This window comes from Anguilla anguilla, chromosome 2 (genome assembly GCF_013347855.1).
Source record: "Anguilla anguilla isolate fAngAng1 chromosome 2, fAngAng1.pri, whole genome shotgun sequence".
NCBI lineage: Eukaryota > Metazoa > Chordata > Actinopteri > Anguilliformes > Anguillidae > Anguilla > Anguilla anguilla.
In genome coordinates this window covers 43,793,722-43,812,489 of record NC_049202.1, presented here as the reverse complement: position 1 = coordinate 43,812,489, position 18,768 = coordinate 43,793,722, and the positions used below count along the sequence as shown (strand labels likewise).

Here is an 18,768-nt window from a genome sequence, read left to right as displayed (position 1 = left end):
TTTCACTACTTCCCACTATAAGCCTTTCTACAATTTGAAGGGAGGTAAAAACTGAAGTAAATAAAAAACTCTTCTGCCCAATGATAATGGATAATATGGCAGAGTGAAAGAGACAGTAGTTTAATGGCAAAGCAAGCATGTAAACAAGGTTTTTTTTTTTTTTTTTTTTTTTTTTTGAAGGAATGGGCTTCAATGGAAGCTCCTGAAAATGTATGTGCTCTTAAGTATGGGGTAGATGGTAAGTGCACTATGCTTCATTTCTGTTATTTGGTACCACTTATGATTAGGGGTGTAAATGTGTTTATAAAAGACAGAACAAAAAATAAGAGACAGATGGAAAAGATGGAAAGTGAGAGCAAGATATGGTGGGGAGATTGCTAGAGAAGAGCTTTGTTTACACAAGACTAAAGACCTCTTTACAGAGAATTGGGGCCTCAAGTTCAGCCAAGTGTCAGTGGTGGGGGATGCTGGCAGGATATTATGGGGACAGAGCAGATCACAGCTTAGCAGGTGAGACTCGAAACTGTTGCACTGTGACGGACACCTCTGCTAGCATAGCAGTCCATTGGTACAGAAACACAGCTCTGGACTCCCCTCCACAATACCAAATCTCTCCATCCCAAGTGAGGCTGTCTGGTTACAGCTTCTGTGTAATGTTTGAGGTTTATGTTTTATAGTGACTACACTAGTCACTTGAAGTACAGTGATTTTATGCTGCAGGTTCCTGCCACAGGCCAAACCAGAAAGATAGCTAATTTAGTGAGGAGAGAGTGGTTCCATAACAAAAGTCTAATTAAAGCTGCAGTTAGAAGCTTCCATTGTCTTCCACCTGAAATCCAATAAATAATAATAATAATAATGACTGGAATTTATATGGCAATTTTTTTCAAAGCACTTTACAGTGATGAGGGGGAAACTCGCTTCAACTACCTCCAATGTATAACATCCATCAGGATGATGCATGGTAGCCATTTTGGGCCAGAACGCTCGCCATAAAGCTAACATACAACTCATTATCAACCGAAATACTTAACTCAAGAAAGTAGCACCTTCCACTGCCAACAGACATTCATAATAAATCAACTCATTCTATAACTATTACTTACTGTTACTGTTCTTGAACTATTTGACTACAGGCATAATGCTTGTCTCTTCTGAACAGTTAGCCTTGGGAGTTTGTTTTCTAAGAGTCAGAATTACTCTAAATGCTTCTGGAAGTAACAGAAGCTGAAACACAATGGAAATGGAAGTTTTTTCTCACATAAATTATTTTTTTTTAATGGATATAGATGCTTGTAGGTGGAGCCACGACCACAATACTGGACAAAGCCGGGTTCAGATTTGATAACAATATCACCAAAAATGAGCATTCGGCATTGTTTTTTCTAAGGTGCTCTATATGACCAAAAGTATCTGGACACCCCTTGGTCTGGATCTGTTTTTGATTAGTTTGGGCTAGGCCTATTGGTTCCAGTGAAGGCAAATCGCTTTCCCCTTACTGTATACCTGGGGACATTGTCATGCTGAAACAGGAAAGCACCTTCCTCAAATGGTTGGGGAAGCACAGAATTATCTAGAATGTGATTGCATTAATATTGCCTTCAATAGAACTAAGGGGCCTAGCCAAAACCATGAAAAACAGCCCCAGACTAAGTGGTGTACAGATACTTTTGGTCACAGAGTGTACACTATGCTTCTTCAGACAGACATTGAAGGATTGTAAGGTACATGAAACATTATAAAAAAATTATATAGGAAACAAAAAACAAAGTAAAATGCATCTATATTTGTATCCTTTGTGACTAGTTTGCGAGTGAGTGATGCATTATGTAAAATGGCTCCCCACCTGAATATCATTAAAGCCTTGAATGCTGTTTGCTATAATTGGCAAAGAGGGGAGCTGAGAGCAAACGGCAACAGCTCAGACATTCTGTTCATCTTAATAAAGCCTACTAGCCATCACTCACTATGCCTGCGCTCTTCGGTGACAGCCTGTCTGTGAGTTTTGGCGAAGAAAAAGAATAAGCCTCCTCCCTTGCACCATTAAATATCACAGCGAAAGTGTTAATTAGACTATCAAACAGGCATGGGAGGCTGGCCCCCTGCTATGGCCACAGGCAGTGAACATGGGCCCTTAGAATAGACACGTGTTCTTCTCATTGGTAGCAATGGCTGCGTGAAAATAGGAGATTTGTCGGGGGGCTCAGGAGGATAATGTTCTTCTGCTAACAGAATAGCTAATAGTAATTACAGTTCATAACATTTACACTCCTCACGATCTCAGCGTTGGGGAACAGCATGCGTTTATCTGACAGAGTGCTTGTATGAATGGAAGGGGTGAGTTGTGGTAAGGGGGTAATTCTACACTATAGCTTGTTTATTGTTGCTAATAAATTACTGGATAAAGACGGGTATGAAGGGATTAGGCTGAGCCCCAGAGTAGACCGACAGCAATGGGATGATAGCTGCATTCAGATTGTTTTAAAATACACCCTTCCTTCTTGTCCTTTCATCAGGGAAGAAATGATAGAAGGCTACAGCTAAAACATTTGTACATATGTACATGCTTGATAATATGAACACCTTTCCAGACTTCACATTAGCAACTTAGCCACTGTCTGGAGGAGCCTGTAAATATAACAGTCAGATGGAGAGAGGTAGAAACAGTGATAATAAGAGTTTGCTCTGGTTTTTGTCACCTTTGCTTCACGTTATTTTAGTAAATTTCCGTAATTTGTAAAACTATAAACAAATTTTCTTCTTTAACGAATGAAAGTTAACTGCCAGTCCATTTAACAGAAAGGCCTCATTTGCAGCACAGTACATCTCATCCTCCTTCTAGCTGAGGGGACTGTGAGCAACAACTTAAAACTGAATAATGCAAAACATAAATTCTTGTACAATACAATTATTATATAAATATAATAGGTGACTATTAGGCTAGACAGCCTGGTATATGTCTGTGTGTGCCAAACTTGCAAACTGTGATATGAAGCTGGAGCTGACTGCAGATACTTCGGAGTTGAGCACATGCTTTACTATGCTCTTCAGAATCAACAGTGGAGGCTGTGGCAGTGAGAGGTGAAAAAATATGATTGGGCATTCCAAATTGGGGAGAAAAAAAGGGAAAAATCATTTGCAAAACAAATCTAATTTCTAGTTTTAAAAAATTCAACTTATTTGTGTTAATTCAGCACTTAACTATGATGCTAACTGGCTAAAAATGAATATGTCACACGCCACATGACACTCCCAAGATGGACAGAATAGTTGGACACAAGGAAATACAATATTATTTATTATTCAAAAGCGAGAGGATGCTGTTTAAAGCAATAGACAAAAACTTCATTGTCCACGCTCACAGAATTCTGCTTAAAATAATAGCTTATAGCAACAAAGTTAAAATGAACCAAACACAAATGAAGCTTTTCAGTAAAGGGCAAAGAATATTGTGAGAAGTAATTTGTAAAATGTGCCATGTAAACAAGATTTGATTTGATTTGATTTGATACTGGCCTGTGGCAACAAAAACCACTCAAATTAGGAAACACAATTAGAAAACCTATAATTAACCTTAACCCCTTTCAAATACTCGCTTGTTAGTAAAATAAATGGAGTCAGGGTTCGCAGACTGTTATGAAGGTAATAGAGCACTTTCACATGTGGAATGAATAAATAACAAGAATACACTTTGTTGCCTGCCATCCATGCCTTGACATATGTGAAAAGTAACTCTCATCCAGATTATGGCAGAAGCTGGTGGGAAGGAGTTTTGGATCCCTCGTCAGTCAGGATTTCAGCTTGGCGTAATGCAATACCCTGGAGGTAAAATCTAGTCTGAGACACTTTGCCTGTTATGTTTAGAAATGTTACCAATTTCTAAATGTTCGGAAATGAGAAGGACTTTGCTTTGCTGATGAAAATGACTGCAGAGAGAATAGGGTCACTAGCGCTGTTTTAGATATATTGTTCCATTTCAGTCCATCCCTTGAGAGAGACAGAGAGAGAGGAAGGAAGAGAGAAAGAGAGGAAGAGAGTTTTGAGTTTTAACAAACCTTTATTGTACAATACATACAGCCATTCAAAAATGGCAAAAGCAACAATAAATAAAATGAGCAACAAAAGCAAAACACAGAAAACAAACAGATGAAAAAAGACAGAGAGACAGAAAAGAGAAAAACAAGTCAAACAACAGAATTCAAACTTTTTGTCAAACGCTTTGTCACACCATGATCTTAGTATGCAGCTAAATATTAATTATCCTCCCTCCAGACTGCACACGGCTTCCCCATGACACCACCTACCCTGAAAAACCCCCAGGCCCATCCTACTGTGGTACTCAAAGTCAATAGAAACTCTTGATCTGACTGGAGATTTATACATCTGTGATATTACCTGTTACTCCCACCTCTGCTTTCTTCTTCCTGCTGAGGTGCACAGCCGTCTTGCCCTGTCCCAGCAAGAAATTGCCCACTTTTCTTGTTTTCTTGCTACAGTGAGTAACAAAATAAACCCGGAAACTGTGAAGACTACCACAAGAGCCGCCAGCAACTAGATAACCTGCTTAAAAGAGGATCAAGCAGGAAACAGTCTTTAAAACCAAGCCTGAAACAGTCTTGGAATAACATCTCTCTGACACTACAGAAAGGGCAGCCCTTGTCCACTGTGGAATTCACAAGAGAGACAAAAGCATTGAGAGAGAGAGAAAGAGACAGTATTGTGTTTTAACAGTCATCAAATAAGAGTATATAAGAGAAAAGGAAGGGATAAGAGAGCAGGAACTGCTAGTGATTAGGATAGAATAGATTCCAAAAAAATTACACTCCCAGAATATCCAGATATTTTAGTAGGTCCACAAGTACTTTAAAGATAGAATGGAGGGAGAGAGAGGGTGAGGGTGAGAGTATGAGAGAGGGAGAGAGAGAGATGGTAAAATATCATGCTGAAGGTTTTGCTCAATTGCATTCATTGACACTGTGCTTTGAGGAGGCAGTGGAGATGGATATGATGGCTAGTTGGCAGAAGGCTATAATCTGCATTGCCAATGGCCATTTGTCCTGAATGGCCAGGTGATGGACTCCCTGGGCAGATGCTTCAGGTCTTCTAGTCTTTGACTGCATGAAGACAGGAGAAAATTCTCTACCAGCTCATGATCATGCGCTCATTGTGCAGATGGTAAACCTCTCGTTCCTACAGCAACCACAGATTAAGCATTAAGCGGCAATTCCCAGAAATTTTTTTTATCTCCACAGGAGGCAAAGCAGAAATGTATTGTGTCTCTCCTAGTAATATCTTTATTTTCTGAATATGGCCAGTGCTCCATGTTCTTATTCAGAGCATTGCTTCCCTCTACTGGCCAAATTGGTCAACATCAGCATTTAGTCTTGAACAGAAACCATGCAGAACACTGGATTAGAACCATAGAGGGGATTCTCTCAGTGACAATCTGTCATTACTCACAGATCATAAAGGGGAAATAACTGAAGGGCACCAGAACAACATAAGTAAACACAAAGCAGAAATGTGTTCTATACGCTGCCCTGCTTGTTGAGTCATAATGGGGCATGACAGCATGATCAGGTCAGATCAACCACAAAGGAACACATCTATGAAATATGAGGAGGAGAAACAGTACAGTGAGATGCACAACATGGCCAAAAGTATGTGGACATTCGAACATCACACCCATATTTGTTTATGGAACATTTAATTCCAAAACCGTGGGCATTAATATGGAGTTGGTCACCCTTTGCTGCTATAACAGTCTCCACTTTTCTGGGAAGGCTTTCCACTAAATTTGTGAACATGGCTGTGGGGATTTTACGTGCTATGTGCTTCAGTACTCGGTGGTCCCGTTCTGTGAGCTTGTGTGGCCTACCGCTTTGCAGCTGAGATGTTGTTGCTCTAGATGTTTCCACTTCACAAAAACAGCACTTACCGTGGCAGCTCTAGCTGGGCTGAAATTTGTTGAACTGACTTGTTGGAAAGGTGGCATCTTATGACAGTGCCATGTTGAAATTCATTAAGCTCTTCAGTACAACCAATTATAATGCCAATGTTTGTCTATGGAGATTGCATGGTTGTATGCTTGATTTGATGCACCTGTTAGCAATGGGTGTGGCTGAAGTATCCAAACCTACTAATTAGAAGGGGTCTCCACATTCTTTTGGCCATGTAGTGTACTTTAGGCCCAGGGAAATAAGCAATGTATATATAAATTACTGTATAAAGAATGGAAAGTATAGATTTCAAATACACTCTTATATTATGCAGAGGTATTTATTGGCCTGCAAAGCACAAAATATTAAAGTATAACAATAGGAACATATGTGAAAGTTACCTTTACCAGCATGAAAATATTGTGGGGAACTAGGTCCATTGTCAAATGAGAACAGACAGGAGCAAACACAAGAGTGGCAAGATAAGAGTGGATAAGACTGACAACCTGAAAAGGGAAGCATTGAAAGCAACAGAAGGTAAAACAGAAAACAACTGTGCAAATGAAAATCCTTTTGCCTTTGGTTAGCAGTGTGAGGCAGCCCACAGAGTGACTGACTCTTGAGCCATATGCTAGTCCCCCTGTGCGGGTGGGGGTTCAATCTCTGCCATGGCAGTTGCTCAGCTGTGGCCTCTCCTCTATCAGTTAGAGTAGGCGTACATTATACGATTTTCTCATGGGTTACAACGTCGGGAGGTCCCAGTGCCCTCTTACACTTAACGAGGCTCAGATTGTGACAGGTTGGATGACAGCGTAGACTATACGAGCTCTCGACCAGATCAGATGACGTTACAGTCAGCAAAACACATTGAGAAAGAGGACGGAGCCACCTCCAGATTGGTCAATGGGAACTGAAACACTAAATCGGTTTGCAAGACCTCTCATACCTGACTAATTCAAGCCAATTGTGCCCATATTTTTTTGACATGTCAAAAAACAATCGGGAGCCCGTGAGCCAATTGGATCGGTTTGGAATAGTATCTCATTCCATGCGAGTTGCTATGTTACGACCTAATGTTTTGCGTAACGTTTTTCTTACTATTTGGTCCCGATCTGAAAAGAACAATTGGGAGCCTGCAACTCGTATAAGTATGCCTTTAGCCTCTTTGCTTTCTACCAGTCTAAAGCCAAAAAAAAAAAAAAAAAAAAACACCTGTTCCAATTATAGTTGTGCTGACTGTGGCTGGAAGACCCACAGGAGAATGTCCAATTGGTGCAAGCATCACCCAGGGAAGGGATGCTTTTAATCAGCTGGGCTGGCAATGTGTCATGGTACACTAGTGACCCCTGGCTTCCATTATTTATGCCTTGCAGTGGGCAATCTCATTGGTCCAGCGTCTTGACGTCTCAGTGGACAAAAGTATTGTTCACGTGATACACGTACCAGTAGTCAATGACCACACTAACGTAAACACCTAGTATATACGACTTGGTCACATGCTATTTTTTCATTCTTTACGAGCTGATAAGACTGACCGAAGGCGGCATATGCTGTAATGAAGCAAGCTGCGGATAGCACATTGATAGTGGAGGTTTCAGCAATGAGCTCAGGAGATAATTAGTATGACTAGTCTTTCCTATTTGGAAAGAAGGAAAGGGAACTATAAAACAGAGCCTCCTGTAAGTCATTTTGGCTAAAAACATCTGCTAAATGTTTAAATTGTACAAGGCATGTAATCTTAGAACACGGTGAATTCTATGAAACAATGACAGTAACTGAAAGTATATAAGAGTATGAGAATACAAAACAATGAGAATACAAGAGTGAAACCAAAACAGCCAAACAAACACAAATAAAGCAACTGCATTTAAAATGTATTTTTGCGGTTTTAAAACATAGAAGTGATTGTACCATATACTGTACAATCACTGAACTGAGCAGGGATCCACAACACCAAACTAGACAGCTGCAGGATTTGCTGGTTTTTGCAGCTACTCAGCACTTAATTGATAAAGTTTACCTGGTTTCTTGGACCTGTTTCTTGGACTTGAAGTAGTAGGTTAAGGCAAAAAAGAAAAACCAGCAGACCCTGTGGCTTTACAGGACCAGGATTTCCTGAGCCCTTTAATACATGATAGTTTAGTTTGTAGAAGAAAAAAAAAAACCAAGGTTAGTAGCAAACTCAGCACAATTAAGAGTCAACCCTTTATTAGCTTGATGGCATTGGAATGTCCAGCAGGAAAAGTATTTTAAATAAACTAAAGAGGGCTAGCACACATCTATCATATGATAGAAACATGATATAAATAGGATCACTGGGAATGTCAACAACCACAAATTCAAACTGTGTAACGGTTGCACAACATGACAAAACAGATGGACAACTTTTTCAGTGGCACACCGAGTTCATGAGAAAAGACGAACCGATAAGTAGTAGGAGGCAGAAACCAAGAGCCACTGAAGAAGAAAACTGAATGGCTCAAAGTGACAATATCAAATAACTGAGGTTCAATCTGAGAGCCATCTGGGTGACGCTGTCCTCATTGGGTGATTGACAGGCTACAGGTGCTTCAGTGTGCAGGGCATACCCTGTGTTTGTCATGCCCAGAGCAATAGGGGGAGGGGCAACAGCTGAGGCAGTTAAAATAGTTACCTGTCAAACTGAATGCACACCAACAGGGATTGGCTGACAGTTTCTGAGATATGGGGGGGCATACCAGTGTCACAAAGGGAGCCTTGGTGTGAAGCAGACCAATGTGTGTTTAGTCAGCTGGGCCCCCAGAATGACTCACTCTGGCCATTGTGGAGCTCAGGACCCAGTGAGATTTCTGCTGGAGTCAGCAGTGCACTTGTTCTCTGTCACCTGCTCGCACCCATGTGCTGCTCCCATATGGGCCACTTGTGTCAAACACAACACACATTCATTAACCGAGAACCGAGCCTATTTACTGTTTTTTTGCACTTTGTGCATTTTTAATTTCACTCTCTTTTTTTGCTAGGAAGACCAATGCAAGTTCTGCCACACCATTCTCAACAAAACCATTTCTATATGGACCTCGCTGTGTGCCCAGAGGCATTGTCATACTGAAACAGGAAAGGGCTTTCCCCAAATTGCTGGGGAAGCACAGAATCTTCAAGAATGGGATTGTATACTGTAGCATTGATATTGCCTTCAATGGAACTAAACCATGAAAAACAATCCCAAACCAAGGGGTGTCCAGGTACTTTTGGTCATACAAAATATTTTACCATGAAAAGGTAGAACTTCTACTAAGATACATTACATAAAGGCTGACAATGAAATAAAATAATTAATAGGGACAGGGAAGCAACATGAACATTATTTCAGATGACTATTTAATTTTAACGAACCAGCAGTACTGGTTTATACTGAGGCTTGAGTTCAGATAATTTTCTGAAGACAGTTTCAGAAACATGCAAATCAAATGCCTAAGCCCACATGGGCGCTATGACAGTTGGGACACACCCACGTTAACAAAGGTATGTGCAAATTAGCACTCCGTAATTATAACAATAAAATTATCATAAGATCTTTGAGAAGATCTTTTACAAACCATCTGAAGATTATAAGATCTCTGATACTAATGTAATGTAATAATCTCCCATATAAACTAAAGATAAGGACTCCGCATCCTTTTTTCTCCTTCCTGTTTTCTTTTTTGCTCTGTACCCCTGTGCATTTGATTTGAAATGAAACAATGAATATGAGGTTGAAATGCAGGCTGTTAGCTCTAGTTTGAGGATGTTTACATCCATATTGGGTTATTTGTGTTGGAATTACAACTTTTCTTTTAAATACATGCCTCCCCCCCAATTTTTGGGGACCATAAGTAATTGGACAGATAATCATAAATGTAAATAAAGTAGTCATATTCAGTACTTGGGTGCAAATTCTTACATGGTTCATCCAATTTGGATGTAAGTACCCTCCAATTAGAGTTAGAGTCCATATTCATTGCTTCATTTCAAATCCAATGTGCTGGATTACAGAGCCAAAACAACAAAAATTGTGTCACTGTCCAACTACCTAAGAAGGAAGATAATAAAACATTTTTTAAAAATCTGAAATAAAAAAGCTAAAATATACAAAACAGCAACCGTTTTCACCATCAATACCCTAAGAGTCCAATGTGTTTTGTATGAACAATGCATATTTAAATATAGACTATACTTATCTTTTCAATGTACGCCTTATGAAGAGGAAGCCCATACAACCGTTTATACAGGGCAAGCCCACCATTCAGCCAACTCTAACTGGATATATACAACAAAGAAGGCCCACTTCTCTTACATATATCCTGTGGGAGCTGCATACAAATCTCTGTAGATCACCTCCTCAAGGACCTGAAATTTGAGGTAAAGGTAATTTAGCTCTAACATTATGATAGGTCGAGCAAATATTTAACCATAAGATAAAGCATAGTATACCTGGGAGGTACTATATAAAACCCAAGACCTTTAATATACATTATGTACCACTCTGTTGCTATGGCAGTGCCTGGCCTGGATCCAGAAAAACAAAGCTTCCCAGGCAACAGTACAGACTGTAAACACACATTTGAGCAAGGTCTTTGCTGACTTTACCCACTTATGCTTATGCCCTGCAACAGGGGCAAGTTTTCCTTCAACCTCCTTGTAGAAGAGAAGAGGAAGAAACAGCTCTCAAACCAGCTGTGTGCAGGAGCAGCCAGACAATCTATAAAGAATTGATAAATTGATCAACAGGCACAACTCTCTCAATAAAAATTGCTCTCAATAAAAATATTTTGATTTTATTTAATCTATCTTAATAAAAACCATTGATGTTTCAGCTATATTGACAAAACTTCAAGTTGCACCTCTTCATTGATCAACACCTCATTGTAGAATGCAATATCTTACAGATAAATGTACAGATTCAAGAATTAAACAAGATAAAATTAAAATAATTTCTCTGCTATTGATTATTCAGTTTACTGCCATTTTTGCAGTTAATTACTACAGTCTCTCATAATACATTTCTTTCTCAACAAACCACAACATTGTAAAACCCATACACTGCAGTCTGGTAAAACGACGATTTGAGGAAGAGAAAATTATGACCACCCTCAGTCTTGAGTAAAATAATAAAATATTGCTGCCATAAGGGCATCAATATTCACCTTCCTTAATCCCTACGAGCACTTGAACTCTCCAAACAAGCAGCAAAGAGGATAGAAGTAGAACCTACAGTACATTCAAATCCATGAATGGATTTGCTGGCATGAAGGGAATTGATCAGTCTTTTGTTCTTTAAACTGGGAATTTACTGATTCAGTATCAAATGGTGTATATGATTTCATCGCATCAGATGGTGTATATGATTTCTTTACATATAGTTCATGTAAAGTTGATAGATATGGTGGATTGAGGAAAATAATATTTACATTGGCTTTTGTTCTGAAAATTTCCCTTTACCTGTTCTTGGGATTAAGCCTCAGAGTTGAGAGAAAATGTAAAAGGATAAAATCGCAAGAGGTCTAGGCTGAAATGAGAAAACACTCCCGGTAACATTCATATTTAAAGCATCTCTGCCACTATACCTCACTCCTAAATATACAACAGACTGCAACCTAATACATATACAGCACTTCTGACCTAATACTTAAAATACAGTTTGGACTGTTAAAATAGCTGGAATAATAACTTAAGGCCACACATCAATCAATGCACTGGCCTTATTATACTCTCACATGCTGAGGGCAACCTTGCATACTTTACTGTGATGTTCTACAGAAGTACACTGAAAAATTAAACCAAATGCTTGTACTCACAAATGTCGGCCGCAGTTTAAAATCTTTCGACACCAAGGGGCAGGAGCGACGCACAATTGGTTTTGCGTTGCCCGGGGGATATATAGGAGGGATAGAAATGTTAGCGGGGATAGCAAGGTTGCTTATGCGACTCCTGTTGCCTGTCTGGGGGCTTGTGGCTCTCCTATGATTGGGTCTCCTCCACCCCAAGGCTTATGGCTACAGCGTGAAAAGACATTTCTGGCTGACACCGCATGCTTCGTAGGAGAGCCGCAAGCTGTTTTCATTCTCCTGAGCCAGCAGCAGACGGCGTATATGAGCACACTTGTACATAGTTTGCGAAGTGAACATTGGAGATGCTAAATTTCTCAATAATAAATAAATAAATAAGATAAAGATAAAGACATTATCTTTCATAAGACATTATTACCTACTACAGCACCACAGGGCCACGTAATGAATATTTTTAAATAACTTGTAAATTTTAATATCTTGTACTCACAAGCTGTCACCTGCGGAAGGCACTGCCCTCTCCCCTGAGGCCTGCCCCGCCTCCACTTCTGACACGTCTCCCCCAGGAGACCCAGGCTCGAGCCTCGCTAGATCCCTGCTGCTACATTGGTGTCAGAAGTGGAGGCTGGGCCTCAATGGAGAGGGCGGTGCCCTCCGTGAGTGGCAGCCTGTGAATGGTGTGAGAGCATGAGGACAGTGGTCTACTCCAGAGGCTGCCTAACGGCTCTGCTAATGGTGAATTCATTTTTAGTGCTGTGGTTAGCGCAGCCACCTCTCCTCCCCCCGGAAAACTCAGTTCCAGCTGAGTTTTAAAATCAGATATGAAAAAATCTACAAAAATCTACTCGACAGCCTTCCCAGAAGAGTGGAGGCTGTCATAGCAGCAAAGGGGGTCCAACTCTACATAATTTGATTTTAAATGAAATGTTCAACAAATGAATATTGTGTGAACTTCAGGTATCTACATACTTTTGGGAATGTAGTGTACTATTTCTACCGTGCATAACTTTGCATAACAGATTCGGGCGAGGTATAAATAAAGCGCCCTGCCTCAGCACATAGCCAGTTTTTCCAAGTGTTAATCATTCACCTTTTCCGTTGTTTAACGAAACGCCAAGGATTTACCTTGTGATCTGCCTGGTCTGTCTGTTGAAGAAATCGCTACAATATAATAAACTATATTCTGATTGTCCTATGCAGCTCAAGTCAGTGTTAAAGAAGATAAACTCAAGAGGGGTAACACATAAGAGGCCAATGCATTCCCCTGCTTGTCCGGCACACAGAGCAGATGACGTTCACAATGAACAGGACGAGAGCGGACAGTACAATCTGTGGCAGACAAACATACATACAGGCAATGGGCTATTAGAGTCTTAAAAATATAATGCACTTTAAAAATAATTTTAAATCTTAAAGAAAATTATTGCATGTAATACACATATAATACATAACATTACACCAGTTTTATTTATTAACTTTTATTAACTGCAAATTGCGTGACTGAGCAGGCCATTTATTTTTTAAATGAAGCCTATGCGATGTTGATGGAGGGAGCTAAGGTATGTCCCATTTGCACCTTCTATAGTGCAGTTCCTATACCGTATACACCTTCTACAGTGCTGTTCCTACACTGTATACACCTTCTACAGTGTAGTTTCTACACTGTCCATGTTTAGCCCCACACAATAGCATCTGCTCCGTGGTTTGTCCACTGTCCATGTGTTTGCCAGACCGCATCAGACCTGGCCATGCATAATACATGGGGACAGGCAGAAGACCTGCTATAATAGTCAACGTGTTTGACCATGTGTATGTCTGACCAGGTAAATGACTGACACTCAATAGCCAAAGCCACTGTTGTTTGTTCTCTTTGTTTTACATTTCAGACATTGTTAATCAATGTATATTTATTGCAAAATCTCTGGATGTAGTTATTAGACAAAGGGTGTGTTTGTGCGGAAGCAGGGATTATTTTACATGTAAAGGCTGATGAGTACGCTTTCACAGTGTGAGTCAGTCCATGCATTGCTCTGTATGTATGGGAGGGAGTAGAGTATAATTCATTGTTCTCAGTACATATATGGGTCAACACAAAGGGGATGAGATGAGAGGGGTCTACATGTGTCAATAGAATCTTATAATTGTCCTGTGAAACAAAAAGGCCTCCCTCATAAGGACAATGTGTAAAACGATTTGCCTGCTTGACTAGACTCCATCTTGTTCAAAGATAAGCACATACATGGACATGTACACTTATACAACCTCACATTCATGGTAAGGAATGGGATGAAATAAATAAACAATATGGTTTACATTGGCCACATGACAAAAACCATCCTATTATAACATTACTACAAACAAAATTACACACAAACCAAACACTCTCAAAAAGTATGTGTTAATATCCAACACACTGTTTGTGTTACTACCTTCAACACATTTTCTGTCAAAGCTACTACTTTCGTGTACTACTTATGTATACAATTAATATGTTGCAAAAGGAGACTTTTTTTTAACACAGTGTTGTCCTTAACCAGACATGGAGGTATGTTAAAAATGACACATAATGTGTCGTTCTTAGCACATCTGTTTTGAGAGTGAAAATTTACATTGAAATGCCAAACGATATGCAGTTACATTTGAATAGACAAATGCATCCCCATTTTGTTTCTTCCCTAGTGTCGGTATGGTACATAAAAACGCTTTATATACAATTTTCCCATTTCCTCATTTTCGCACAAGTGTCACATTCATGGATGTACCAACCCGTAGTTTCAAACTAAAAAATGGCGGAAAAATAATTGTGTAGATTCCAACTGATTGGGTAATCCATTGTTGTAGTCCCTCTATCGGCAGGCGGAGGAAGGGGTGCGTGTTGGGGTGGGGGTGTTAGTTGTAGGTGCTGTTTTCAGCACCAAGGCACCGCGAGTCCTCTGTGGTCCTTGCAGGAAAGGTATCCATCCCTGCAGTTCTTTAAAAAAGGTTTATCACTATATGATGCTACATCAAGTGTCTTAGAAAAGCCAGTTGAACCAAGCGTTTTAGAAAAAGCGTGAAAGACATGGCTATTTAAATGATGGGTCGTTAGCGGTATTGGTTATCTAGTTAAATTTTAATCGAAACTCAGCGTATCAGTATCGGGGTTTACGCATGGTATGCGCACGCATGAAGAACTATTGCAGAGATAATTATTTTGGACATGATGTACTGAAGAATACGCACCGAGTTGCTCGTGTGTATATGTTTTAGACACTCTTGTAGCCTATAAGTTAGCGGCGGACCATTGTCAAGTTCTAAATCTAAATCGTTATAAAAAATATATCAGCAAAGGGAGATATGGGCCATGATATCTCCAAATAAATTATGCACGATAATCTATGACTGAAAACGTAACGCGCCAGAAATAAACCTGTTAAAAGGCGGAACTTGTTACGAGGTGTAACACGATTCCTAGTAGGCTATGCCTAAAGTTCGACCTAAAGTGGTCTCTAAACACACACTCACATACAAACTATCGACATCCAAAGAATTGCAAGTCAAAACACGCATGGTACAATTGCACAAACCGGTACTGATCACAGAAAGTAAAATGAAAAGCTATAATTTGTCTATCACAGTGCAGGGATCCAAGATGGCGTTTACTTGGAAAAATATCTCAGCTCTGAAAATCTGAATTAAAAGAAAAATTATATTATGTCCTTTCTGAACAAAACATGTTATGTTCAAATTAATATTGCTAGCAAAATAAAAGAAAGCCGAACTCTCACGCTGGCAATTATTTCACAGTCGATCCTGCTTTATGAGTTAGCTTGTGAACAAAAGAATGCCATCTGTGCTTTTCACAATAAATATGTTTCGTTTGTCAGCATCATAGGAAAAAGTACTGTGATGTATCGCTTGTAGGCTGACAAAAGACAATGTAAATTTGTTTGAAAATGACCCCACTGTTTTATTGTTTAGTGATAATCACAAATCCAGATCTTTGTAGGTGTTGGCAACTTTCCTAACAACGAAGAAGCACAGACCTGAGAACAGCTTGCCTTTTTAATTTCCAAATTCCATCTATAAGCACCCAAGAAAATAACACAAGCCTTGTTCTACTGTAAAGGACAAGAATGCACAGAACAGTGTGTAGTTTATTAACAACTTTATTTTCATTTGATTTCATTTATAGAAGGTTTAACAGTAAATAATCTCAACCACGTCACTCAAAGTCAGTGGCCGGGCTGTGTTAGTTAGGAAACTATATCGGTGCCTAGAAAACAAAAACAGTACTTTACACTTTTCAATCTATGTTTAATGGTTGCATTATTGATTCTTTTACTAAATTCATTCGGCATTCCTATTGTCGGTTCCGTCTGTTTGGGTCAAATTGGCAGGAATTCTGCAAAATTGAACTCAGCGCGCCGTGGTTCGGCACGGTTTTCAGGGAATAAAAGTTTATCGGTCGATGAATTTTCTTGTGACCACGGTACGTCCGTAAAGCCCAGAGTGTCCACTTTCAAGCTGAGTGATTCTATGGACCCATGCAGATCCATACTTTGGAAATTTGACAAGAGTTCGAGGGGGAAGAAACACAAACCTGCCTGTGTGAGTTTCATGGAGCCTGCTAGATCAGCTGCTGGCAGTTGGTGTTCTCAATCACGTCCGCGCATGGGCTTGATATACTCACAGGAGTAGCTGGGGGAATAACATACATTTATAAAGGGGGGGCATCAGCAGTGTCCCACTTGAGCTTCTATTGAGGTAACAAAGTTTAGAACGGCGAAGAGTGTCAGAACATTAGACCGTGACACAACATCTGCACTGCTGTCCCAAATTAACATTTTAATATACACTGGGACAATTTGAGACGAAGACGGACCAGGAATTATTTGGGGCTTATCTGTATAAAGCATTTTCCAAAAGACCGAAGAAACTTCATCATCACAGATAAACTTCATAATGGCTGAGACAGCAGCGGCACCAGCCCAGAAGGCGAAAAAGGCGAAAATCCTTAAGAAATCCACCTCGCATCCCAAATATTCGGAAATGATCTTGACAGCTGTTCGAGCGGACAACACTCGCGGAGGTGCGTCTAGACAGTCTATCCAGAAGTACGTTAAAAGCCATTATAAGGTGGGGGAGAACGCTGATACACAAACCAAGTTAGCCATCAAGAGGCTTGTGCATTCTGGAACCCTGTGCCAAACCAAGGGTTCTGGGGTTTCGGGGTCCTTCAGAGTGGCCAAACCCCAAGATACTACGAAGGCGCCGAAGTCTAAACCCCCAGAGAAGGGCAAGAAGAAACCCGTTAAAGCCGCCAAGCCCAAGAAGGTGACAAAACCAAAGAAAGTTGTCAAGGCATCAGTTAAACCCAAGAAACTTAAAACGGTGGCTAAAACAGTGAAGAAGACAGCAGCGAAGAAGAAACCAGCAGCCAAACCTAAGAAACCATTGAAGAAGCCCAAGGTCGCCAAACCAGCGAAGACGAGCAAATCCAAAACGACCAAACCAAAACCCAAAGCCAAGACGACAAAGAAAGGAGCAAAGAAGTAAAGGAAAACAAACTTCAAAGACTTAACAAACAACAAGAGCAAAGAAACTCACTGTAAATAGATTTTTTGCTAAAAAAAAAAAAAAAAGAAAAGAAAAGTTTTCCTATACAGTTGCCTATGTTTATGTTATGTTATTTTTGTATCATTCGTGCATAGCCGACTTTATCCGACCTTTTTCTAAGTAATATCCACTCTGTTGCACTGTAGTTATTCTGATCATGTTAAGAATAGCCTACCAGTACGTTTCCCCCTGTGGCTGTATATATTATTATTAATCATCTTTGAACATCAGACAATTGTACCTCGAAAGACCCATCACGAATCGTTTGTGGCAAATCTGGAATTCTGATTAATCGATTGAGTGTGTCAATAACTTCTTCCATGTAAATTCCTGTGGAACGTACAGTGGTTTCAATGGTAAGCTTAGTAGAGTTTATCAATGTTTAGGACTGTATGCAGTTACGTCAGCGATGTCTGAAAAAGTAATGCATATACTGTTCCATTCGGATAAAATGAATGTTGTACATTTAGATCACAGTACAGTTCTTCTCCATTCAAATTTGAATTCAGTTTTTATAAAACATACTATGGATTAATTATTTGAAAGTTTATACTGAAATAATAAAACGTTTTCTCATCTTAAAATCGTTTCTCACTGTTTCTTGAAGTTTGATTACTGGACAGTGTACATTTTTATCATTATGGTATATAACAGCCTTTTCCCTGTCAAGGATATCTGTTCCGGAGAAAAATCCATTAATACACTCACTGCACAACCGGACGGTTCCCATACAATGAACAGTTGAATCCGGAATAATGCAGGAATATCATTACGCTCCCTGCAGGGCATTAGGAGAAATACATGTAACGACTGGGATTAAAAAATTCTCCTTGTCCATTTTCCCCCACTTCCAACACATCAACTTCAAGAACTGACTGTTCACTTGCTGCCTAATATATCCCACCCCTTGACGGGTGCCGTTGTAACGAGATAATCAATGTTATTCAATGTTGTGGCTGATCGGTGTGTGTGTGTGTGTGTATATATATATATATATATATATATATATATAATACAGTCCATATCCGAAGTACAACCAGGCCCAGTTCTAGTGCGTTATGCCCTCATTTTAACTGCAGTGCAAAGTATTATTGTGCACTTCTTACCTTTCTGATTTGAATTATTACTCAGAATTGTATTGTAAAGCATCTTTGAGATCATGAAAAGCGCTATATAAAATACATTTATTATTATTATTATTATTATTATTATTGTTGTTATTGTTATTGTTATTATTATTAGAAGTGAACAACAATACTCCTGATAATGACAGTAGCTCGTAAATAGCAATATTATACTGTATTTAAATCTGGGAAGCTAATGTCAAATGTGTGCCACATTTTTGATAACACTTAAGTGTTATTTTGATAACATTTTCTGTGGGCACTGGCAACATTTTCGTCTGCTGTATTACACTGATTTCAATG

At 39.6% G+C, this 18,768-nt stretch overlaps 1 protein-coding gene across 1 annotated transcript; it reads left to right on the top strand.

The window, feature by feature from the left end:
* Positions 1–16,425: 16,425 nt before the first annotated feature.
* On the top strand, positions 16,426–17,925 carry LOC118216562 (histone H1.0-B). Its single transcript, XM_035397856.1, has one exon. The coding sequence runs from the start codon at positions 16,688–16,690 to the stop codon at positions 17,279–17,281; it is 594 nt and encodes a 197-aa protein (XP_035253747.1). The 5' UTR covers positions 16,426–16,687; the 3' UTR covers positions 17,282–17,925.
* Positions 17,926–18,768: the final 843 nt, after the last annotated feature.